General features: G+C 41.7%; 1 protein-coding gene across 1 annotated transcript in view; it reads right to left on the bottom strand.

Moving 5' to 3' along the window:
• Nucleotides 1–26,451, bottom strand: part of LOC137504798 (deleted in malignant brain tumors 1 protein-like) — a 218,666-nt gene that overhangs the window by 33,980 nt on the left and 158,235 nt on the right. The window contains exons 18-25 of the mRNA XM_068233390.1: nt 24,582–24,787; nt 24,111–24,131; nt 22,600–22,620; nt 16,075–16,225; nt 12,919–13,124; nt 12,069–12,089; nt 8,163–8,198; nt 5,034–5,187 (exon numbers count right to left, since the gene is read on the bottom strand). Coding sequence (XP_068089491.1) covers nt 5,034–5,187; nt 8,163–8,198; nt 12,069–12,089; nt 12,919–13,124; nt 16,075–16,225; nt 22,600–22,620; nt 24,111–24,131; nt 24,582–24,787 — 816 coding nt within the window. The remainder of the gene's footprint in view (nt 1–5,033; nt 5,188–8,162; nt 8,199–12,068; nt 12,090–12,918; nt 13,125–16,074; nt 16,226–22,599; nt 22,621–24,110; nt 24,132–24,581; nt 24,788–26,451) is intronic.

Raw genomic sequence — 26,451 nt, 5'->3', positions numbered from 1 at the left:
TTTATTTTCTAGGGAAATACAAGGAAAAAAATGATAAAAAACACCATTTCTCCAATTCCATCCCCTATAGCTTTAACCACTTTAGGATCCGCCCCTTTAAACTACAGGTGCGGATCAGGGGGGTAGATATGCATTCTGCTGCCTTACCGTCGTGTTCACGATCCCCGCCCTGTTTACCGTCGATCCACCGTCGCAGCCCCCTCCATCTGTGATCAGGGTGTGAGAATCTTTTGATTCTCAATCCTGATCACTGTTCCGTGTCTTCCGAGAGCTTGTAAACGTCACACAAGCTCTCAGACCCGACACTTCCGTGTTCCTCCGTGTTCTATTAATAGAAACACGGTCTCAGTAGCACCATCTTATGGCCAAATAGTAAAATACACCTATTTATACCAGTATAATGTTTTATATAGAAAGTTTATTATTATTATTTCTTTATTTTATTACTTTTAACCCCCTCCAACCCTGCCCCACAGTTACAGAAAAAAAAACACTAAATAAAACTTACATAATTTAATTTTTTTACATAAATTGCTACCTTTGGGACTTTTCTAATATTAATGTAATGAGAGTATATCCCTGTTAATTTTGCAAAAAAAAATAAGTCTTGTAATAAGTGAAAAAGTATTACAAATCCCTAAATGGAAAAATGCTCCTTTATTTCCAGATAAAATATTATCACCATACATTGTACTAGGGACACAATTTAAATGTTGTAATAACCGAGACAAATGGGCAAATAAAACTTGTGGGTTTTATGTACCGAAGCACGTTTTATTTTAAAACTAATGGCTGAAAACTGAGAAATAATCATTTTTTCCTTATTATTCCCTTTACAATGCATATAAAATTAAATAATTCCTTGCAAAAACTACCACCCAAATAAAGCCTAATTTGTGGCGAAAAAAATCAATATATAGATCATTTCAGTGTGATAAGTAACTATAAAGTTATCGCTGAATGAATGGGAGGAGCGCTGAAATGTGAAAGTTGTTTTGGTTTTTAAGGGAAAAAACCTGTGATCCTGAAGTGGTTAAAATAAACAATGCTACTATAAATAAAACCCACACATTTTATTTGCCCATCTGTCTCTGCTATCACAACATTTAAATTATGTTCTTAGTACAATGCATATTGACAATATATGATTTGGAAATAAAGGTGTATTTTTTTCTGTTTTGTGGGTTTTTTTTTGTATCCTATCAATAATTAAGCCCTTATTTGCTAAAGTAACAGTAATACTTCATGACATACATATTAAAAAAAGAAAGCTCACACCCTGAGGTAACTATTAGTGTATTTTATTTTTAAAGGTTTTTTTTATGTGTTTCTGTTTGGTAACTATGGTAACTGTAATTTTCCTTTCCTGCCACACGATGGCACTACACATTGTCATGGAAGTTACCAGGAAGTGTTCAATCTTTTTTTACACTATTTTTTTACTTTTATGAGTGAACATGGCTCGTGATTTGAGTCATTTTCATTCCCAGGCACTTCAATTGGCTCAGGAAAAACGTTCCCGTTCACCAACTACTGATGTATAAGTCCTAAGGAGACATGTTGCGCTTTTGTTCCACGACCAGGCTTGCCGTACTATGTAAGTAGTTGTCATTTCTATTGAACTTTTATTGGATTGACGCCCAGATGAATCTACAGTGATTATTACATCTGGCTGGCTAGTGAGTGTACTCACAAGGGGGGGTGTATATGGCCCTTCCCCTCATTCGGTGGTGGCACATGGCCCTGGAGTTCAGCACTTGTTGTAATCTATGATATATCCAGACAATGCTTAGCACTATGTGCAATTTTAATGAATTCCTCAGGGCATCCTTCTCTGCTAATACGTTGGAAGAGGTGGAGGAAGAAGCATAGCTAGTTTATGACAATTGTATATGTGTGGAGTGACTTCAGTTGGTGTTGTGATTCCCCGACAGTATTTGTTCATTTAACCATAGAAGCGCAACCCCCTTCTTGGAATTTGGAATTTTGTATTATCAATATATAAGAACTTGATGTAATTGCAGGCAAATGTACCAGTAGTATAGTCTTCCTACATGATAAAGAGCTTAAATGAGTGAGACAAAACACACGAACAGTATACCGGTTTCTTTTTGGGCTCCATGATTTTATTGCTGCGTCTGACACTGCCACTGCCATTATTCAATGCAGAAAACATATATTCACAATATAGATATAATGTTAATAGTGACAAAATGAGGCCTTCATCTCTAACCGAGGTTAAAGGATCAGTTACATTTAAAGCAAGGAAACTTGCTTCAGGTTAGATACTTGCCCATGTGTAGGAAAAGCTCTGGATCCCTTAGAGTTTTCCCGGTACTCTCTCCATGCCCTTTTTCCACCGCTTTCCCCCATTGAACTTTCAGTCCTTTGGGACTCTTGAGCATGTGCTGTACAGATCCACTCATCTTCTGTTTACTAAGGGACATGAGTACTTCTAAATGCTGTCTGTGGAGGGCCGAAGACATATCCAACCTCCTGGTCAAAGAACTTTAATGAAGGGACAGTGGTGGAACGAGGGTATGTAGAGATGACTGGGAAGGCTCTATGGGACCAGTTCCTTCCCTCTATGTAGGTAATCAGAATCAGAGGAGCAGAACGGATGGTGGAGCAGGTTTTGTTACTGGCAGAGGAGCGTAAAGATCTTGCGCTAGTGATCCTGCTATTGCCACCTGGCTCCCTACTGTGTCTGTGCCCCCATCCTCTGCAACATTGTGTGCAGAGTGCGCTGCTCAAGACTTAACTGTGTCCCCTGGCTTGTGGAGCGGAGCGTGCAAGTAAGGTGTCAGCACAGCAATGATTGGGGATTCTTTCTATGTGGCAATCATCTAAGATGCCATCTACTGGCATCTGGAGACAGAGCTGTATCATCCTTGGGGCACATCTGCCATTGGGGAGGGGGGCTGACTTTTACTGGGGGCACATCTGGCTACTATGGAGGGGGCTATACTGAGGAAGGGGCTTATACGTGAGTCAATCACTTTTTCCTGGTTTCTGAGAGAAAAGTGGGTACATTGGCTTATACGCGAGTCGGCTTATATTAGCTGCAGTGTGTACTGATTCCTTTTTTTATGTACTTAGTACCTGTAAAGTGTTTCTTCCCTTTGGCTATGTAAATTATGTCTCTACACCCCATATTACCTCTGCAAAGTTCTAATCAGCACTTTAACAGACACGGGGCCATATGCAATTCACTTTTTCTCCTTAGTTTTCTCCTGGTGATATTTTCTCAGCTTGACAATAAATGCCTTTTAAGCCACCAGCAAGCAAGAAAATACAGTAATTTTGATATTATTTCTTCACTAACTTTTTGGTACTTTTTGAATTGCAGAGTGATAAAAAGTTATTTTAAAGAGAAGATAAAAAATGATATCCTAGGAGAAAACACAGGAGAAAAACTTAATTGCATATGGCCCACTGAGCGTAGAGGAATATGTTAGTAGTCAGTAATTTATAACGGCAAACAATGGAATGGCAGTGACATGCCTTAATTTTAATACACGGCTGAAAGCAGTTAGACAAGTTATAAAATATAAATCAATAATAATAATAGGAGTATATAAAGTTATAGCCTCCTTTCATTTTGAGCCATTTTAAGTCACTGAAATATAAGTCCACTAACACCTAAACACTAGAGCTGCGACCTAGACAATTAGGAGTAGGACACACTGGCAGATGGTAGAGAACTACTTTTGCATACAGCTGTTGTACAAAACCCTGTTTACACAATAAATACGAATGAATCAACCATGCACTGAAATCAACTTGCTTATTAGTCAGATTCAATCCCCAAGCAGGCATACTGTGTCAACATCATGTTCCTGCTCCCAAATTACTTGCCATAAAAACAAAAGCCTGTGTATTTCTTGCATTCAAGCAGGATGTGAAGGTAGCAAGTGCTTTTTGCTCTGTGATAAGAAGGGAATGTGATCTTAGGGTACTGTTAAAGCACAAGCTATTGTAGACTTTTTTTTCTCTCAAAACTGGATCAGGTAGATGTTTTATCACACTCTGTCTTCACTAGTGATGATTGAAAATCAGCCAAATATGCAAAATCTGATTCTGGTTTTTAAAACCACTAGGCTAACCTGTGTTACATGTAAATGTTTTCCCAACCAGCATGTATTTATTAATATGGCTGCTGATCTATGATGCAACCACAGCTGTGGCTGACAGATCTCAGATAATTAGTGTTACTGCAGGCAGTAAACTGAAGTGCCACACAGCACAGACCATGAACACTGAATGACACAGCACACAGTTTGTAAAAGTCTATTAAATCACAAAGCCAGCAAAAAGTATTACTTGTAACACCATTTAGAAAAAGAAAGAGAAAACTAATGTACCATACCTGTCTTTTATGTATTGACAGTTACGTGGCTTGGGGTGAAGCCATAGACTGCAAACACATACTGGGGACATAGATGTGCGCAGAACTCTCTGCCGACCATGACAGTCACTTGTATTTTCATATATCCAGTCAAATAACATTTTGTGTTTTCAATGAAAATTTTCCACAGAGGGCTAATGATGATTACCATTGTTAAATCAAATCTGGAAAATCCTTAGCCTGGAAATGTATATACGGTACTTACCTTGGGAGAGGGAGGCCACTAGATCCTCCAGAGGTTTCCCGTCATTCTCCATCCCTTTATTCCAGTGCTGGGCCTCCAGAAGTTCAGTGGAGATCACTCGCACTGCACTGGCGGCTGTTGCCTGCTAGTGCGCAGGCGTGAGCTGTCTGCCCCTGTGCAGGGTGGGAGAGCTCCATTGACGAGGCCTTATGGGGGTCTCAGGTGGAGGGTGACGGGGGAAGCCTCAGGATAATGCCTCTCCCAAGGTAAGTGCCCAAACTCGGATCTTTTTTTTTTTGCTTTAGGCGTACTTTCATTTCTGTATGGTAGATGATACCCAACCCCTTTCATGCACACAAATGTACTGAAATATACTGTACTTTGCTGGAAAAAAGAATTAAGCTGGTGTTAGGTAATTAAGAGATAAGTTTATATACTTACTCCATATAGGTAAAAGAAAGATCCACAGTATACCCAGGTAAGACTCGGATTTCCCAAACACAATACGCATTATCAGGGTAAAATCCCGGAAATAGCGGACTAGAAAACCTTCCGGATGGCTCAGTTAGAACCCCCCCACATGTGTAGTTTGGTGCTACAAAAAAAAAGGGGGAAAAAAGTTTGTTTATAAAGCCACTGAGCTTTGTGACCTTTTAAAATTACAGAGACACAATGGCTGAAAACAGTAAAGTTCAGAAAAACTAGAAAGACTTAAAAGTAACCAATAAGGAGAAAGCTCATGGAATGAAACAGGGAAGAATGAAAAAGAGAGCTAGAACATTGCGCCATTACTGTGACTAATCTAGTGCAATAAAGACGCAGTGATATTCCCTGCTCTTAGTAGACTGATGTGCTCTCCCTCTGGAGTCTCCCATTATACATAATATTCAGAGCATTGCAGAGGAAGGAGACCAGTTCTATAGAAGGAGATGAGGAATGTGCTGTCACAGCACTTGTGAGCCACACTAATCCTAGATGACAGCATATCATGTGTAGGGCATCAGCCCCAATGGAGAGTTACTTGATTATCAGACGTAAGTAGGGTCTACATCCCCCAGAAGCTCCATTTGTCTCTTGACTAATTTGAAGTTTCTCTACTTTGCCAAGCTTGACAATGTGCTATATAACACACCGTGACAGAGAATGAACACCTTGTCCTAGTATGGACATTTATAATGAAACTCTTTTCAAACCCATATTACTTCAGCTTTTCACTTACGGATTTTGGGTTTGAATACTGCCTAGTTTGTCATTCTGGTGCACCATGTTTGGCACACATCAGTGTGAATTCTATTCTGCATTATTCAAGTGCACATGTGATAGTTACTGCATCTTCCTGTTGGAATGAGAAAGCTAAGTCGCATTAAATTGCTATTTAACCCATTCACGTTCCGTCGTTTTCACTTGAGAAATGTTCACCTCCCATTCATTAGCCTATAACTTTATCACTACTTATCACAATGAACTGATCTATATCTTGTTTTTTCCGCAACCAATTAGTCTTTCTTTGGGGGGTACATTTTGCTAAGAGCCACTTTACTGTAAATGCATTTTAACAGGAAGAATAAGAAAAAAAATGGTAAAAATTGATTATTTCTCAGTTTTCAGCCATTATAGTTTTAAAATAATACATGCCTCCATAATTAAAACTCACGTATTGTATTTGCCCATATGTCCCGGTTATTACACCATTAAAATTATGTCCCTATCACAATGTATGTCGACAATATTTTATTTGGAAATAAAGGTGCATTTTTTCCGTTTTGCATCCATCACTATTTACAAGTTTAAAATAAAAAAAAATATAGAAATATTTCATCTTTACATTGATATTTAAAAAGTTTAGACCCTTAGGTAAATATTTACATGTTTTTTTTTTTTATAGTAATTTTTTTTTTATAATAAACATTTTATTTGGGTAGTGTTGGGAGGGTGGGAGGTAAACAGTAGTGTTATAATGTAAATGTGTGTTGATTTTCATTTTTTTTTTACTTTTAGTTGTAGTATTACTTTTTGGCCACAAGATGGCGGCCATGAGTTTGTTTACATGACGTCACTCTTAGAGCGACGCATGGGGGAGGTAACAGCCAGAAAAGGCGCAGCTTCCGAGAGAAGCTGTCGCTTTTTCAGCGGGGGAGAGGAATCAGTGATCGGGCACTATAGCCCGATTCACTGATGGCCTGAATAACAAACCGTGGACCGGGAGCGCGCGGTAGCGCACATGGTTCCTGGACGTAGTTTCTACGTCCAGGAACCAAAATAGGTTAAGAGGCACTGTAGTGACATATAGTAGAAGGCAGTTAATTATTCAAAATACCAACCTTTACACTATTTTTCCTGGGTTCAGCATCAGAAACACCTATAGCTATATATTGCTGTATATTGAATGTAGCTCCACCCTCCCAGTGATGTTTAGCCTAAAGGCTAGGTCCACACTAGGCATGGTTGCAGGACGGAGCCTGCGGTCCGTGATCCTAGCAGTCTGTGATCCTAGCCAAGGGAACGCCAACTACTTCCTGCATCACTGCTTGCAATGCCGCCCTCTATGCTTCGAAGGGTGGCATTGCAGGCAGTGACATAGCGAGAGGAGGAAGTAGGAGGAGGAGGAAAGCTCCCCGCTCGCCGCTGCTATACATTACATTTTTGAAGCATGTAGCTAGAGGGGGTAGCATGAGGGGGGGGACGTCCCCCCCAGATGAGGGGGGGACGTCCCCGCTTACCGCTGCCACCCCCATCCTGGCTGCTATACCCCTCCAGCATGGCTGCCCCCTCTCTCCCCACAGGCTGTGACACAGAAACGGATCATTTTCTGTGTCCAAATCTGCCTGTATAGAGGGGGATCTGTTTTCCCATTGCCTGCCACTACCCCTGCGTGTATCAGGTTCCAGATCCGTTGTGTGAAAATGCAGCAGATCCGGATCTTCCGGGATGGTTTTACAAACGGGTCCCCGCAAACGCAGATGGATACGTTTTTTGCTTGGATGAAGATAGCTGCTATTTTTAACATTGCTATCCGTGGCTCCGGTTTTGATCAGGTTTTAAAAACGGAGCCACGGATACGTTTCCGGACCTAGTGTGAACTAGTTCTAAGCTGATTAGCTATGTGGAATTCTCCCCCCAGAGAATTCTGGGAGACCAGGTATATTTTTGTACTGGCTTCAGAATACTCTGTAACCAAAAATTCTGCAGAGATCACACGACAAGGCTAAATATGTTGCCACTTAAGATACATTTCAGAATGTAAATCAGGGAGAGGAAAGCTTTCACTGTATAATGGGCAAATAACTCATTTAATTATAACTGAATATTGTAAAAAATAAGCAATTATATTTACTTTATTTTCAAAACAGTTCCTCTTTACTGTAACCTCAATTTCAGGTTACAGACGCACAAATAAATCCAAAAATACTGATACAAAGTTGCTGTATTCCTTTTTCTGGGGGAGGTTATGTGTGTTAGCTGCAGAACCCATTTGTATGTCCCAAATTACACCATCCATGAATATGCTACACACTTTTATTCTACTCAAATTTTTACATCATGAATAAGTGAGACATTATTAACACTCACCTGTTGTCACCCAGTGGTCAGTGCGATTGGGATAAACTATAAAAAATAAAGTAAATGTTAAAGAGAACCAGAGATGAAGCACCCTCATGTATTTTATTACATTTATCAGTGGGAACATGACAGTAAACACCTACCCTGCTTTTAGTTTCATTGTTATCTGCTTAATTAGTCTATTAGCAACTGTGATAAGAATCCACCGACTATTCAGTCGAGGTTTGACTTGGAATCATTATAGCTGAGTCACTCTTCTGTGGAGTCCTTTCAAGCCCAAGCCTTCCCCCTCCTGGCTTAGATCTTCTGCTTTGCATACTGAGAGCTGTTATGACTGGGAGGGGCTGCTGCTCCTGAGAGAGAAGCTCTGTGGTTGTAATATGATCCCTGTGTGCTCTGTGTGCACTAGATTCTCATAGGAATGAAACTGCAGTTATTATCAGTGACACTTCCTACAGGCAGATCATACCAAAATGAAAGCACATAGATGAAAGGCTGCATTTAGCCTAGATAGCAGCATAGTCTCATATAGCCTAGACAGCACATCCAGAACAACTCATATAACCCGGAAGGAGAAGGGATATGAGCCGGCGGCCATATTTGATTTTTCCTGGAGCAATAATGGATAAAAAACACTAAAAAAGGCACACCAGAGCGGCAAAATTATCAGGTAGAGCATTTATTCTTTACAAGCTATCAACTGATATGTTTATTTTGTGTGAAACGTTCATCTCTGGTTCCCTTTAAGGAATATAAATCAGCAGTCATATGCATATAACTGATGTCAGATGAAGTGTTGTCAGATACTTTCCCCTTAATAGAGAGTTAGTCTACAGAAAGTATCTTGCAGTGCAGAGGAGTGGGGAGCAATATGCAAAAACTGTTTTAACAGGAAGAAGTATGTAATTGTTTACTGACTTGTAAGCTGTCAGTGACTGACCATTATCACAATTCTTGCTTTCTTTTCTTCCCCAAAATATCAAGCAATCGGAGACTAAACTCTCTTACATATGCTCAGTAGCTGTCACCTTCAATGATCATTAATAAATTGTTACGGCGACAGACCTGAGAACACACATTGTACAGACATGGAATTGTGTGCACAAACCTTCAGTAGACAAGAGCAGATGCTGAACTAGCTATTATAAAAATTACTGCTTTTTAGGGGGCATAGTCAATGGGATGGAGGAGAGGCGTTTGGAACATGGATGTGTGGCATGGTTAGGAGTAGGATTGGCTAGACTTCCAAATCAGGAAGCCCAACTCTGGGGTGGAGGCTGTGCTCCATACAGCCTCATATTGCAGTACTTACAGAACTGTGGCGAAGGTAAATCTGCATAGTATGGTATGCAGTTTTATCTCACCTTTATGTTGCCATTCTCCACAGGATTGCTTCAGTGGTCAGTGCCCTGGATCCAATTGAGAATTTGTTGAACTTTGCAAATTGCAGTGCACAACTGAAGGCAACGTAACTGAATAAAACATCTAGCAACAAATAGACCTGGAGGATTGCTCCAGAGCCAGTTCTGTATTATGCAAAAGCTTAAACATACTTTCCCCAGAATTCTAATGTGAAAGTCAAAATCCTACATGTATTAGGTGGTCTATTGAAATATTACACTTCGATAAAGTATTTCTGTTTTCCATATCTTTTTCTTAAAGAGAATCTGTATTGTTAAAATCGCACAAAAGTAAACATACCAGTGCGTTAGGGGACATCTCCTATTACCCTCTGTCACTATTTCGCCGCTCCTCGCCGCATTAAAAGTGGTTAAAAACAGTTTTAAAAAGTTTGTTTATAAACAAACAAAATGGCCACCAAAACAGGAAGTAGGTTGATGTACAGTATGTCCACACATAGAAAATACATCCATACACAAGCAGGCTGTATACACCCTTCCTTTTGAATCTCAAGAGATCATTTGTGTGTTTCTTTCCCCCTTCTGCTCTCATGCACTGAAGTTTCAGGCTGCTCTTTTCTTCCTGCAAACAGCTTTGCCCTTGTCTGAATTTCCTCAGTATGTGACAGCCCAGCCAGCTCAGAGGACAATTTATCCAGCTTGTAAAAGATACGAGAGCAGAGAGAAGCTGCATTAATCTAAATATCACACAGGCAGTGTGCAGAGAGGGGCCTGAAAGGGGGAATTCATAGCAGAACCACAACACTGAAGAACTTGGCAGCCTTCCAGACACTGGCCGACAAGTCTGACAGGGTAAAGATACATTGATTTATTACAGAGACTGTGATAGCAGAAAGTGTTGCATTAAGCCAGAACACATTAGAATAGCTTTTGGAACTTGTAGGATGATAAAAAACAGGATGCAATTTTTGTTGCGGAGTCTCTTTAAACTGTTCATCACTTAAAGAGACACTGAAGCGAAAAAAAAAATGATGATATTATGATTTGTATGTGTAGTACAGCTAAGAAAAAAAACATTAAGATCAGATACATCAGTCTAATTGTTTCCAGTGCAGGAAGAGTTGAGAAACTCCAGTTGTTATCTCTATGCAAAAAAGCTATTAAGCTCTCCGACCAACTTGGTCGTGGAGAGGGCTGTTATCTGACTTTTATTATCTGAACTGTAATTGAACTGTTTACTTTTCCTCTAGCAGAGAAGAGTTTATTACTTCACAGACTGCTCTGAAAGACTCATTTTGAATGCTGAGTGTTGTGTAATCTGCACATATTATAGAGTGATGCAATGTTAGAAAAAACACTAGATACCTGAAAATAAAAATATGAGAATATTTTCTTTGCTGCTAATCTTCTAGTAATTATTCATAGTACACAACCAATTCATTATATCATATATTTTTTTCGCTTCAGTGTCTCTTTAAATATCACATCAAACATAGGCTATCTTTCAGTGGTTTGACATATCAATACAACTTAAAAAGGCAGTGCAGGATTTGTTTAAGAAAATAAAAGAAACGGCTACCTATTCAGTTCATGTTTTCTCCAAAGTTTTCTCCTCGGCGATCTTATCACATCTTATCAATAAAGTACCACTTAAAGCAAACTTGAAGCGAAAATAAACATATGACATAATGAATTGTATGTGTAATACAGCTAAGAAATAGAACATTGGTAGTAAAGAAAAGAGACTCCTGTTTTTCCAGAGGAAGAGTTAAAAAAAACTTCAGTTGTTATCTATGCAAAAGAGCTTCTCTGAGCTATTTGACCCATTGGGTTGAATACAGGTCTGTTTTCTGAAGCACTTAAACAGCCAAGAAACAGTGAGATAAGGTTTTTACTGCAGGAAAGTTGAAAGGGTCATTATTTTTGCTTTGTTTTATAGCTTAAAAGACTGTGTGGTTTTAAAACTGCAAATGTGACAGTAGTATGCAATGTTATAAATCACAGGTGTCAGACTCCAGACCTGGAGGGCCAGATCCAGGCCAGTGTTTAGGATGGACTGAGAAAGAGAGTAATGTGTTCTTCCTGATGGAACACACCTTTCCTGATTCAGACCCATCAATTCATTTGAGCTGTGTCAAAAATGTGTGGGGACCTCGGCCCTCGATGGACCGGTTGGACATCCCTGTTATAAATAAAGCTATAGAAATGAAAATAAAATTATGAGACTCTTTTCTTTGCTGCTAATGTACTACACATACAATTCATTATCTCATATATATTTTTTTTCACTTCAGGTTTGCTGTAAACCACCAGCAAGCAAGAAAATAATAGCACTCTTGGTACTTTTCCAATTGCAAAGTGCTGAAAAGTTATTGTAAACAGAAGAGTAAAAATTATCTATTGGGAGAAAACTAAGGAGGAAAAATGAATTGAATAAGGGCCAGTGTTAGATGTGAATACTCTTTGCAGGCCTCAGTTTATCTCAACACAGCAACAATTATGTTTTAATTTATAAACCTCAAACAAACAGATACAGATAGGAGGCTCGTATTACCTGGTGGCTGAGTCGTGTATCCTGCACACATGAAAAGAAAAAAGAAAGAAAGCATTACATATGGACAAATTAAAACGTAAGAAAACAATGCATGAGTATGCCATACAAGTTTTGATGAAAACAAAGTACAGTTCACCAAACAAGTATAAGCATTAGCGATGTCGCAAACATAGAATTTTCCATTTGCCAATAGCGAACGCGAACTTCCGCAAATGTTCGTGGACATGCAAACCGCCATAGTCTTCAATGGGCAGGCAAATTTTAAAACCTACTAAAACTATTTCTGGCCACAAAAGTGATGGAAAATCTGGAAGTGGGTACTAGGGCTTTTATTATAAAATAGCAGATTTAGTACAGTAAAACCTTGGATTGAGAGTAACTTTGCTATACAAGCAAAAATTATTGTGAAATTTTGACTTGATATACAAGCAAAATCTTGATATACAAGCAAGAAAAAAAGTATGCATGCGTCACCTCAAAACAACTGAGCCAATAGTTCTTCTCCCTTTAGCGCTGCAGGATTGTATTTAATTGTACTTAATCTGAGTGCAGAGACTGTGCAAAGTTACATTTCCATGTAATCCTCAAAAGTAGGCAAAAGCAACTGTCAATGGATAAGTTCCTTGTTAAAGCCACATAAAAAAAGGTTGGGGTGAGCCAACAGATGGCAATGATTCTGTATATCACCTAGGTTTCCATCACTCCTTGTGGGGAAATTCGCTTTGATATAAGAGTGCTTTGGATTACAAACATGTTTCTGGAATAGATTATACTTGCAAACCAAGGTTCCACTGTAATAGCATTTGAATATTGAAAAAATCATCATACTCTGTCATATAATAATACGAACCATAAACTGCAGAAAACACCGCTAAGAAGCCACTTTGCTGCACACTGGAGTCACTTCTGAAGTTGATTCCCATGATGTTGGAAGATGAATAGTATGTATAACTGTAGTTCCCAGGGTTGCATATTGTTGCTATTGGAGGAGAGTAGTTAGGAATCCCATCATAGATAGTGACCGAGTCATATGCACATGAGGGATGCGTCTCCAAGCTGTGCATACAAATAGACATTTGTTTTTATTAAAAACCTAGTAAATTACTCTAAAGCAGAAAATAGGTGTCTCCTACTGACAACCACAATGGGAAGTTTCAGGAAGATCTAGATAGAATAAACTTAGACCACAACTACATTTTTGTGCACGTGTGGACAATAACTGACAGGTTAAACTCCTTCTTGTTTATGCATGACAGAACTGCAATGACCCTTAAAATATATGATGCTTGTGCTATTATTATTAAAGTGTACCCAAGACGATATGTGACATAAGATAAACATGTATGTACAGTACAAAACATATCAATAATCAAGCTGTTTTACTTGTTTTGTTTTGCTACCTGCAAGAGTTAATTAGGTGTGGAAGTGACTGCTTCTGTCTTGTTGGTGTCTTTTATGCTGGGAATACACGATGCGTTTTTGCGTTCGTTTTTGCCGTCGTTTTCGCTTTCGATCGATTCTACTCTCGATTCACTGCTCGATTCCCCTCTCGATTCCTTATCTTTTCTTATCAATTACATTCACTTGAATGAGGAGAATCGAAACGAAAGTAGAATCGACCAGATCCAACAGGTTGGAATTTATCTATCGAACCCATCTATCTAAAGTAAAAACTTAACGTGTATTCCCAGCATTAGGAGTAAGCATCACTGATAAGCAAATTACAGCCATAAAAGTTTTCTGGGAAGAATACAATTTCTAAGGGAAGGGAGAGATAAAATACATGAACTAAAGGTAGTCCCCGACTTATGAACTACCCACCAATACAAATGGCATGGATTCTGTGATTCAAATAAAATGGCTTTTAAGCTTGTATAAGCAGGTACAAGGGGCAGAGATGAGGTACTAGGGACAGAGATGGCACAGTGTTCCGACTTAAGAACAGATTCAGGGTAAGAACGAGCCTACAGTCCCTATCTCATTCATTAACTGGGAATTTCCTATATTGATCTTTTTCTAACTCTGGAACACGTAATAGGCTGCCACCGATTAGAGACTCTAAAATATTTAACCTACTTTGTAAATGTTTAAATATAAAAGAAAACCCTGGGATACTTTAAAAGGCATTTTTAGGAGTAAGAGGATAAATATAATTGTGTTTCTCATCTGTTTATTTTCACCTCGGGTTCACTTTAAGTTTTTATACAGTTCTGATGTCTCTCACTGTACTTTACAGAGTACATACCGTATTTTTCAGACTATAAGACGCACCCAGGTTTAGAGGACAAAAATGTGGGAAAAAAAATAAATACTAAACCTGGTGTGTCTATGGTGCATGGGCGTCTTGTAGACCTTTTCCGCTCAAACTGTCTATCTAAACCACACTACACTACAGCACTCTCACCCCTGCTGCTCTTACTAAACTACACTACACTACACTACACTACTATCATCCCTGCTGACCCTCCAGCTGCTCTTACTACACTACACTCACCCCTGCTGACCCCCCAGCTGCTCTAACTACACTTCACTCACCACTGCTGACCCCCCAGATGCTCTAACTACAATACAGCACTCTAACACCTGCTGACCTCCCAGCTGCTCTAACTACACTACACTACACTACACTCATCCCTGCTGACCCCCTAGCTGCTCTAACTACAGTACCCTGCAACAGTATAGGTCTTACATGATCCAGCTGCTGCTCGCTTCTCTCCTCCTCCATGTTGCAGGTGCTCGGTCGTGCAGGCAGCGTTGCTCTGGACTCCTCCCTTCCTCCTTCGTCTTCCAGCTCATCCAGTCACAATAGGAAATTATGCTAGCATGCTCTGTGTCCTGGAACGCTGGCACTAGCATTAATATAAGTAAGTACGGAAACTGCTCTCGGGTACTGGAAATATGCTTTGATGTTAGAGGGTCTGGAAGAAACTATAGAGAGGGATCGGGCAGACCACGAGAGCAGCTTCCGCACTTACTTATACAAATGCTAGCGCCAGCGTTGCAGGACACAGAGCATGCTAGCATAATTTCCTTTTGTGAAGTTGTTGCAAAGACTTGAAGTCTGCCTGCCATTTCCTCTTCTCTACCAGGCGTAATTACAGCTGTCCCGAAGCTCCGCTGCCCTGCTTCTTCTCCCACGAGCCCGGGATGGCACTTTAGCTGAAGGCCTCCTCATGGCCACCTTGGATCAGGTCTGCTGTCCTCTCCTTGCCACCATCTCGGATTGGGTCTGCTGTCCTCTCCTCGCCGCCACCTCAGATCGGGTCTGCTGTCCTCTCCTCGCCGCCACCTCAGATCGGGTCTGCTGTCCTCTCCTCGCCACTACCTCGGATCGGGTCTGCTGTCTACTCCTTGTGGCCACATCGGGTTGGGTCTGCTCTCCTCTTGCTGCGCATTCAGGTAAATGCTGCGCATTCAGGAGTCTCCACCGCTGGGCACAAAGCCGCTGGCACATGCAGGCAGGAGGTTTGAACCGGCTGGAGAGGATCGTGCTGTGAAGTAGTGTAACACATGTCCCTCCATTGCTGGCTGCCCACACTCCCCTCCTGCACTGTGCACACTCGCCCCCAGGCTCCCCACCCGCACTCTGGGACTCCCCATGCGCACATTCAGACTATAAGACGCACCGACTTTTCCCCCTCAGTTTTGGGGGAGAAAAGTCATGTGTCTTATAGTCTGAATGTGCGCATGGGGAGCGTCTTATAATCCGAAAAATACGGTGGTCATTTTTTACTAATCATACTTTAGAGGAGGTCACAGACTAATCCTTATTACAATCATATTCTAATGTATACTATACCAGTGGGGGAGGGGGTTACCAAGAAAATTATAATGTTTTTGGGAAGTGGGAGGAAAAAAAGAGTGCCCGTAGGAGATGTATACAAACGTGAGGAAACACACAAACTCCAATCAGATAATGTCCTTGCCAAGATTCAAGCCTGGGAATCTATCCCTGAAATGCTGGCATTAAAGATATGAACAGAAAATAATTTTACAAACAACTCACTCAAAATGTAGGAATGACAGTTGTACTCGATATCCTGCAGGAACACGGATGTCCCAGTTACAGTTGGCATTATTAGGATAGTAGCTTGGATAGAATGGGCTTGAAATATTGCCATACATTTGAGTTAACAGACCTCCACAGTTTGTGTAACCTGGAATTGAAAGAGAAGATTAAATTACTTTAGTTAAGGTTCTATGGCCTTGATTCACTAAAGCATGCTAAGTGTTAGCACGCCAGTAAAAAGGCACTTAAGACGGGAAAACGGCCGCTTCACGCACTAATATGCGCGCAAGCGTTTGTGCACGCAAAGGTTAGCGATGCGCGGTATGCGCGAAATGCATGTGAAACGACGCACTGTACGCGCACAAAATAGCCTGAAAAGCTATTTTACACGCGAATGGTGCGACGTTTCGCACGCACCGGTGTGACGTTTCAGGTGCACCAACTTAACGCGCGATCAGTAACAGCTTTGGACCTGCAAACTACTTAGCACGCTAGTTTGCACATCCAAAGCTTTTAGGCGTGCTAACTGTGTTAGCACCCTTTTGTGAATCAAGCCCTATATTTCCATTGTTAATTTTATTTTTTTCTTTGACTTTTTCATACTAAATCATGAAACTAAAGGAGGTCATTAAAAGGTATATCCAGTTGAATTTTTCTCCTGAGTTTTTCTCCTAGGAGATATTTTTTCATCTTCCTTTTAAAATAACTTTTCAGCACTTTGCAATTGTAAAAGTACAACAAAAAAAAAATAAGTAAAAAAGTACTGTTAAAATTATTTTAAGTATATTCCTGTTTGCTGGTAGTTATCCTTGGCTATCCCAGGCAGAAGGCAGAAAGAATAATCAAAGTCCAGGCAAAAATCGGTAACAGGTAGGCAGAAATCAGATAAGATAAGCACTCACAAATCACAGCCAGCTCCTCTCCAGCTCAACAGCCACAACTCCTCTCAGCAATCCAGGAAGCAAAAGGCAACATTGCATTGGATACAAAATCCCATTGTATCCAATACAATGCTGTTTTGGGCCAATCAGAACTGTTTATTTTAATTTTTTTTTATACTCCCTTCCTCCCTCCCCTCCCTCCCTCCCTCCCCTGTGACCCTACGCTGCCCCTACGTCACTTGCCGCTGATTGGCTGGGCTAATTGGCCGCCGGGTCCCCTAGGATCAGAGCAGTAATGGGGACTCCGGCCGGCCGGGTGGAAGAAGCCTGGGTCCCGCTGACAAGCGCTGATCGCGCGCGGGACCCAGGATTTGGCTGCAGGCACTTTTTTCCAGCCACCCTCCCCATGCCTTCTCGCCGCCCGCGACGTCACGATGCACCGCCGATCCTCCCAGCTAATCGGCCGCCGGGTCCCGGAAGATCAAAAGGTAATGCGGACTCCGGCGGCCGGGGGGGAATTAGCTGCAGACATTGTTTTTAGCCCACACGAGCAGAGCTCGGGCTTACCGCTCCTGACATGTGTCAGTCAGCCCGAGCTCTGCTCGTGAATACCGCCAAGGAGGTTAAAGAAGACGTGAAAATATTACCTAGGAGAAAACTCAGGAAAAAATGTTAATCGCATATGAGTCATAATGTGCCTTCTTGTTTACCTAAATGTTAAAGGACAACTGAAGCGAGAGGGATATGGAGGCTGCCATATTTATTTCATTTTTAGCAATACCAGTGGCCTGGCTATCCTGCTGATCCTCTGCCTCTGACACTGTTAGCCATAGACCCTGAACAAGGATACGCAGATCAGGTGTTTCTGACATTATTGTCAGATGTGACAAGATTAGCCGCATGCTTGTTTCTGGTGTGATTCAGACACTACTGCAGCCAAATAGATCAGCAGGGCTGCCAGGCAATTGATATTGTTTAAAAGGAAATAAATATGGCAGCCTTCGTATTCCTCTCAGGGCTCGTTCACACTAAGGGTGTTTTCTGTCTTTTTACAAGCGCAGGCGATTTTCAAAATCGTCCTAAAAACGCTTGTGCAATGATTCCCTATGAGAGAGTTCACAACTGAGTGGTTCGTTTGGGATCCGCTCAGCAAAGCGGTGCCCATTTTTAAGGCGATTTTGCCTCAATGGAAGGTATAGGAAAAACACAACTGCTTTGTGCAGCGATTGTGTGAGCGTTTTTAAGAATAAATACATTGTATTTATTCTTTTCTGGGTCAAAGAGTTCACTTCCTGACTTGCGCCAGGGAGTAAATTACAAAACCGCTCTGAAAAAGCACTTTTACCAGAAACGCAGCGCTCAGTGTAATGTCGGGAGGTGAAAAAAAAGCGCACAAAAACACAAAACGCTTATGTTTGCGTTTTTGATTTAATGTGTAAATGAGGCCTTACTTCAATTGTTCTTTAAGCATTAAGACCTTTATTCGTTTCACTTTTTCTACTTGGAGATCATTTTTCATCCTATATTCCAAACAACTTTTCAGCACTCAGCATTTAAAGTGGACTTGAACTCAGAACCCTTTTCTGCTCTAATAGATACACAACAGCATAATAACCTTTAAACAAAAAACATTTCTTTGTTACAGCTGATACAAATCCTAAAATACATGTGCACAATTTCTACTTCCTGATTCATGGAAGCAGACATATTGTGCAAGAGTTCAGGTGCACTTTAAAAAAGTACCAAAAAGTAGGTGAAAGAGTACTGTCAAAATAATTCTGAGTATTTTCTTGCTTGCTGGTGGCTGGAAAGACGTTTTATTGATAAGGTGGGAAATCACTAAAATTATTGATTAAAGTTATTTTAATCACTAATTAATTATTTTAATCACTAATTAATATTAATACTAATATTATCAATAAAATTTTTCTAACTTGCATGCAGCAAGTTAGAATAATGGGATCAGTTGCTGTGAACAAGCCCATAGAATTGTATGGGCAGTGAGTTGACATGCAGAATTATTCTGCAACACAAATAAGCTCTTTGAACTAGACTGAAGGTTATGAGGCCCTCATGCACAAATAAGGAAAGTTTTACCATTCCCAAGGCAATGTTAGAGTTTTAGTAGTTTGGACCTTAGACTGTAATAAAATAACCTGTAGAAGGAGGCCATCAGGTCCCAGGGCTTTAGAGATGGTCAATTATGATGTAGCAGTTTGCATCTCTTTAATAGTGGAGAAAATTAGTGGAGCGTCTAGGACTTCAACTTTGGCTGATAGCCTATAATAACTGTCAGTCTCTAGTACAGAGGCATGACTTTAGACCAGGGGTGTCAAACTCAAATACAAAATGGGCCAACGTTGAACACTGGGACCTAGTCTTGGGACAACCTCAATGTCTACTGGCCACCTTATAAAGTTCCCTAGTGTCCAATTACTCCCCTCCAACTCTTATACAGTTCCCTGGTGTCTAGTGGCCCCCCACCCTCCCCTATACAGTTCCCTGGCTTCTAGTGGTCCTCCTCCCTACCTTATACAGTTATCTGGTGTCTAGTGGTCCTCCCTCCCGTACACAGATCCCTGGTGTCTAGTGGCCCCCACCCTCCCCTATAAAGTTATCTGGTGTCTAGTGGTCCTCCCTCCCATACACAGATCCCTGGTGTCTAGTAGCCCCCACCCTCCCCTATACGGTTGCCTGGTGTTTAGTGCTTTCCCCCTGCCTTCCCCATATGGCTTCCCTGGTGTCATGGGACTTCACCTCCAATATAGCTTCCCTGATGGTCTAGAGTGGGCCAAACATAATGCAAAGTAGGGAAACCCCTTGAGGGCCAAATATAATGGCTCTGAGGGCCAGATTTGGCCCACAGGCTGGAGTTTGACATGTAAGCTTTAGACTGACTAGGGCTGTGGAGTGGGCGGCAAGGATTTTTTTTTTTTTTTAGCATGCAAAAACTGCAAAGTTTTGTGTACAAAACATTTTTAATAAGAAATTGATTTTAAAATAAGGTTCTATTATTAAATGCATGTTCTGTATAGAAAAACTGCACCTGAATTGCGTCTTTAAATAACCATTCATGCTGTGTGCATGCATGTGAAACTGCAATTGCAGAAACTCTAACTTGCTAAAGGTGGCCACTAACTACCCAATTTCTAGTGAAAAATCATTTGAGCAATCAGAAATTCTGATCGGATTGGTTGTAAATACCGTATTTTTCGGACCATAAGACGCACTTTTTCTCCCCCAAACATGGGGGGGAAATGTGCCTGCGTCTTATGGTCCGGATGCTGCAATTTCAGTTGTCATCTTGCTTAAAACCCTGTGTCCCCGCGGTTGTGTGGGGGGTTTGCAGGAGGGTTACGATGAGTCAGTGTCCCTGCCGATGTCGGTCCCTCTATACACGCGTTCCCGCCCCCTGTCCGCCTCTGCCCCGTCCCCCCGACTACTTCCCCCCGGCTCTCTAAGAGATATGTGGTGTGTGCAGGCTGCCGCTTACCGCTGTATGCTATCGCCGATCAGCGGTAATCCTCCGTGATAAAAGCCGCTGGGTGGTCCGTGCACGCTACTGAAGCCTTCCTCTCTTCACTTCCGCATTGATGATGTAAGCGGAAGTGAAGAGAGGAAGGCTTCAGTAGCGTGCACGGACCACCCAGCGGCTTTTATCACGGAGGATTACCGCTGATCGGCGATAGCATACAGCGGTAAGCGGCAGCCTGCACACACCACATATCTCTTAGAGAGCCGGGGGGAAGTAGTCGGGGGGACGGGGCAGAGGCGGACAGGGGGCGGGAACGCGTGTATAGAGGGACCGACATCGGCGGCGACACTGACTCATCGTAACCCTCCTGCAAACCCCCCACACAGCCGCGGGGACACAGACTCGTCATAACCCTCCTGCAAACCCCACACACAGCCGCGGGGACACAGACTCGTCATAACCCTCCTGCAAACCCCACACACATGCGTTAGACAGATAGGGGGACAGTGTCACAGGGGACAGACAGTACAGCAGGGGTTAGTTAATGACAGGGCATTTTAAATGCACATGGGGGCACTTAGGAGGACACTGGGGGCACTTAGGAGGGCACTGGGGGCACTTAGGAGGGCACTGGGGGCACTTAGGAGGACACTTAGGAGGACACTGGGGGCACTTAGAAGGACACTGGGGGCACTTAGGACACTGGGGGTACTTAGAAGGACACTGGGGGTACTTAGGAGGACACTGGAAGGACACTGGGGGCACTTAGAAGGACACTGGGGGTACTTAGGAGGACACTGGGGGTACTTAGGAGGACACTGGGGGTACTTAGGAGGACACTGGAAGGACACTGGGGGCACTTAGAAGGACACTGGGGGTACTTAGGAGGACACTGGGGGTACTTAGGAGGACAATGGGGGCACTAAGGAGGACACAAGGGGCACGGATGAGGACACAGGGACAGAGGAGGACACAGGGGGACAGAGGAGGTCACAAGGGAGACACTAAAGGTACAAAGGGGACACAGGGGGACATAAAAATTGGGGAGGGGAAAATATCCACAAGATGCCCCTGTACCATGGATGCACCAGGTTTAGTATTTTTTTCCCTGGTTTTTATCCTTCAAACCTAGGTGCGTCTTATGGTCCGGAGCGTCTTATGGTCCGAAAAATACGGTAATCTCCGTTGATGGACACAATCGATTATGAACGATTATAAAAATAGTCGTCCGATTGGATTTTCATCAAACCAAAATTTGGATTTTCTTGTTGGTTGTGATAGATAGGAAGCAAAGATTGGTTCATGGATGGTGTAATGAAGAATTTCACTTCTGATCAGAATTTCTGATTCCTCAAACGAATATTCACTAGAATTTAAACCGCTAATGGCCACCTTTAGGCTGAATTCACTGTGTTGTGTTGGGGTGCGGCATAATAGCTGCTTTGTAATGTGGCTTACTGCACTGCAGTGTACCACCTATGCAACACTCACAGTGCAGGGGATACAGTGCGTTATAATGGCATAATGCAGTGTGTTTCTGCTGACAATGAAGCATACTTTTTATTGTATGCTTCACTGTATGCAATGCAACGCACAGATTACATGCAGCGCCGCTTTCCGCAATGGACGCAGTGAACCTAGCCTAAAGGGGTTTTTTGTTTAGCAGTCCTTGCTACATTCTGGTATAATCCCTGTGAATATTGCAGATTTTTGCAACCTAATAGTAGTCATTAAAAAAAAAGACATGATCCAAGTTTGCTGGTTACTTATGTTTCCCTGCCTTAGTAGATCAATGCTCAGTATCTATCAGTAATTACTAGAGAAAGTAGAGAGAGCTGTGCCCCTAGGGTGCTTACCGTCTAAAAGGATATTGGACAAAAAAGACGAGGAAAAAAACTGAACAAATTGGGCAGAATCCAATTCACTTTTTCTACAAGTTTTCTCCTAGGTGAAATGTTCACATTTTATCAATAACATGCCTTTTAGTCCACCAGCAAGCAAGAAAATAATTTTGACAGTATTTTCTCACCTACTCTTTGGAACTTTTTCAATTGCAGGGTGCTGAGAAGTTGTTTTAAACAGAAGATAAAAAATTATCTCTTTAGAGAAAATGTAGGAGAAAAACTCGACTGTGTATCGGAAAACTTATACACAAGTTGTTAATACCTGGTGACAAGGTCCTGTTACCTGCAAATATTAAAAAAAGAAAAAGAAAGTTACTACAAGTGATGACATATTGACATCCGAAAAAGCACCACTTATAAATTCCAAGCAGATTAAAACAATTCAATAAGGCATTTCCAGGAGTTTCCTGTACTGATTAGGAAGTTTCTCAGACAGGTGTTGTATAACATACTAGAGCAGTGGTCCCCAAACTTTTTCGGTCAAGGGCCGGGTCAACATATTTCAGACTACTGGAGGGACGGAACATACATAAAATGATGTTGAAAAACATTACATAAAATCTACGTATTGATTTCCCCTTCAATCTTGCCCTGAGGAGACGTCCCAGCAGCAGCCATTCAGTCATGCGGCACCCAAAGAACGTCTTTGTGCACTAGACAGTGAAGCATACCCAGGTGACAACCTGCCATCCAGTTGGACAGCAGTGTCACCTGATGAACCTGATTGGAAGCCAGCAAATGACTGCTTGCTGGCTTCTACAGTATGTGGATAAGTGATGCCAGCACTGCTATTCTATATGCGGGTCACTGATATTTAAAGGTGCAGTGGGCCACATCTATAAGTTATACATTTGGTGTTTGGGGGCCAGTAAAAAAGCCTCAGGGGCCGCATTCGGCCCGCGGGCCTGAGTTGGAGGACCACTGTACTAGAATGTTACTTTTAGGAGCCTTGTCCCAATATGTATTATGTGGATGTTTGCCATACATATGACCTGTCATTAAACTGGAAATTATCCTGAAAGCTTTAAAAACATTTTAATCCCATACAGGCATTAGACTATTACTGCCAAATTAGTACATTCTATCTAAGCTTTTATTTTTAATACATTTCTAAATTCACACCCGACCATAAATCTTGCACCAGTGTTTAACCAGTCAGTTTCACCTTTGTGTGAATCTAATTTTTAAATGTGTAGTTGGTTTCAGCTCTTGCTATTTTTGATACAGCAGATGCAATTGCACATCCTGCGCAGCCGTACTACTACGGGTCATAGGAACCCGGAAGTAGTACAGGGTGAGGGGTTCGCCGGCGAATGGTTCGGGAACGGTTCGCCGACATCTCTAATAACAATATAACTTGAAAAATGTCAGATCTCCCGTTCGATCGTTTTGCCGCTCGATTCCTGATAGAAGTGAATGTAAAAAGATAAGTAAAACGAGCGGAAGATAAGAGAATCGACTGCAGAATCGAGCGGCAAAATCGATCAATCGGAAAAAACGACCCGTGTATTCCCAGCATAAGCCATGAGCAAGCAAGAAAATGACAGTACTTTTTCATCCTTTTTTGGTACTTTACCAATTGTAAAGTCCTGAAAAGTGATTTTAAACAGAAAATTCAAAATTTGAGAAAACTTAGAAGGAAAAGTGAATTGAATAAGAGCCAACCTTAAATGTGAGTACTTTTTGCAGGCTCAGTATCTCTCAACACAGATTTTTTTTTTATTATTTTATGAACCTTAAACAAAATATATACAGACCAGAGGCTCTTATTACCTGGTTGCTCAGTCGTGTAACCTGCTCACATTAAAAAAAAAAGAAAGAAGCATTACATATGGACAACTTAAAACATAAGAAAACAATGCATGAGTATGCCATACCAATTTTGATTAAAACAAAGTGTAAGCGTAAGCATAAGAGTGTAAGCAATTAGGTGAATGGGAGATTTTCACAAACGAAAGTTATAAACTGTATCAACCTGCAGATTTTAGTGCCTTATTGGTTTCCCATATGCATTACATTAAGGGCTGGAGTGGAGTGCTCGGAACTGGAGTGCTCGGAAGAAACTTACACAGACACGGGGAAAACATACAAACTCCATGCAGATAGTGCCCTGGCTGCAATACGGGAACCCAGCGCTGCAAGGCAAGAGTGCTAACCACTATGCCACCGTCTAGAATAGCAATTTTAGTAATAGCATTTTAATACTGAAAAGATTATCATACTCTATTACATAATCATACGAACCATAAACTGCAGAAAACACCGCTAAGAAGCCACTTTGCTGCACACTGGAGTCACTTCTGAAGTTGATTCCCATGATGTTGGAAGATGAATAGTATGAATAACTGTAGTTTGCAGGGTTGCATATCGTTGCTATCCGAGGAGAGTAATTAGGAATCCCATCATATATAGAGACCGAGTCATATGCACATGAGGGATGTGTCTCTAAGCTGTGCATACAAATAGAATTTGTTTTGTTAAAACCTAGTAAATTACTATAAAGCAAAACATAGGTTTCTCTCAAGCATACAATTGAAATGCACTGCACCCCCCCCAATAATGTAAAATTTAATCGTGGTAGTAGAATATTGGTACATTTACTGATATTCTACAACCTCATTGATATAGTGAAATATCTGCAATAATTGCTGATATTTCACTATGACCTAACCTCTCCCTACTCTCACGCAGAACCCTACCACCGGGCATCTAATAACCCTCCCCCCAGGCAACTAATAACCCTTACCCAGACGACTAATAACCCTCTCCCCAAGGCAACCAATCACCCTCCCCATGGCAACTAATAACCCTCCCCCAGGCAACTAATAATCCCCCCAGGCAACTAATAACCCTCTCTCCAAGGCAACTAATCACCCTCCCCACGGCAACTAATAACCCTCCCCCAGGCAACTAATAACCCTCCCCCGAGGCAACTAATAACCTCCCCCTGGGCAACTAATAAGCTCCCCTCAGAAACTAATAACCTCCCCCCGGGCATCTAAAACCCTCCCCCCAGGCAACTAATAACCCTTCCCCCAGGCAACTAATCATCCTCCCCCGGCAAGTAATAACCTCCCTCAGGCAACTAATAATCCCCCCCGGGCAACTAATAACCCTCCCCCAGTCAACTAATATCCTCCCCAGGGCAACTAATAACCTCCCCCCAGCAACTAATAACCTCCCCCTGGGCATCTAATAACCCTCCCCCTAGGCAACTAATAACCCATCTGCCAGGCAACTAATAACCCTCCCTCCAAGGCAACTAATCACCTTTCCCCCGGTAACAATTAACCTCCCCCGAGCATCTAATAACCCTCCCCGCAGGCAACTAATAATCCCCCCAAGCAACTAATAACCCTCCCCCCAGGAAACGAATAACCCCTCCAAGCAACTAATAACCTCCCTTCGGCAGCTAATAACACTTCCCCCAGGCAATTAATAACCCTCCTGCAACTAACAACCTGTCCCCATCCCCAACACTTAATAACCCCCCAAAGCCGAAAATGGTTGCCCACTAAATAGCGGGCGCCGGAGCCACCTGCTATGGTAACTGCGGCTACCAATAGCGGGCACCCATTTGTGGCTGCAATGTCATAAACCACAATGGAAGGATGCAGGAAGATGTCTCTAGATTGAACAAAACTTAGATCACGACTGAATAATTTTTGTGCATGTGTGGACAATAACTGACAGTTTTGAACTTGTTTATGCATGACAGAGTTTTATTGACCCTTAAAGTGGACCTGAACTTAGAATGTCCTCTCTGCTGTAAAAGATACACAACAGCATAATAACCTTTAAAGAAAAAGCTGTTACAGCGGATACAAATCCTGAAATAAATCTTCAGTGTGTCTACTTCCTGATTCATGTTAGCAGACATATTGTTAACAGTCTGTGCTTTCATATAAGCTAATCTGCCATCTCTGCCGTGGCAGTCATGTGACACAGGGGAGAGATCAAATTACAACTTGTGATTAGACACAAATGAGGGGGAATTAGACAGGCTAAACTCTGTAAATACATACAGGGTGCCTTTCTCTATGTTTTCCTTCTGTCCTGTACAAGAGTTCAGGTTCACTTTAAAATGTATAATGCTTGTGCTATTAGTTTTATA

Source organism: Hyperolius riggenbachi, chromosome 4 (assembly GCF_040937935.1).
Source record: "Hyperolius riggenbachi isolate aHypRig1 chromosome 4, aHypRig1.pri, whole genome shotgun sequence".
In the NCBI taxonomy this organism is placed as follows: Eukaryota; Metazoa; Chordata; class Amphibia; order Anura; family Hyperoliidae; genus Hyperolius; species Hyperolius riggenbachi.
This window is presented reverse-complemented; position numbering and strand designations above follow the sequence as displayed.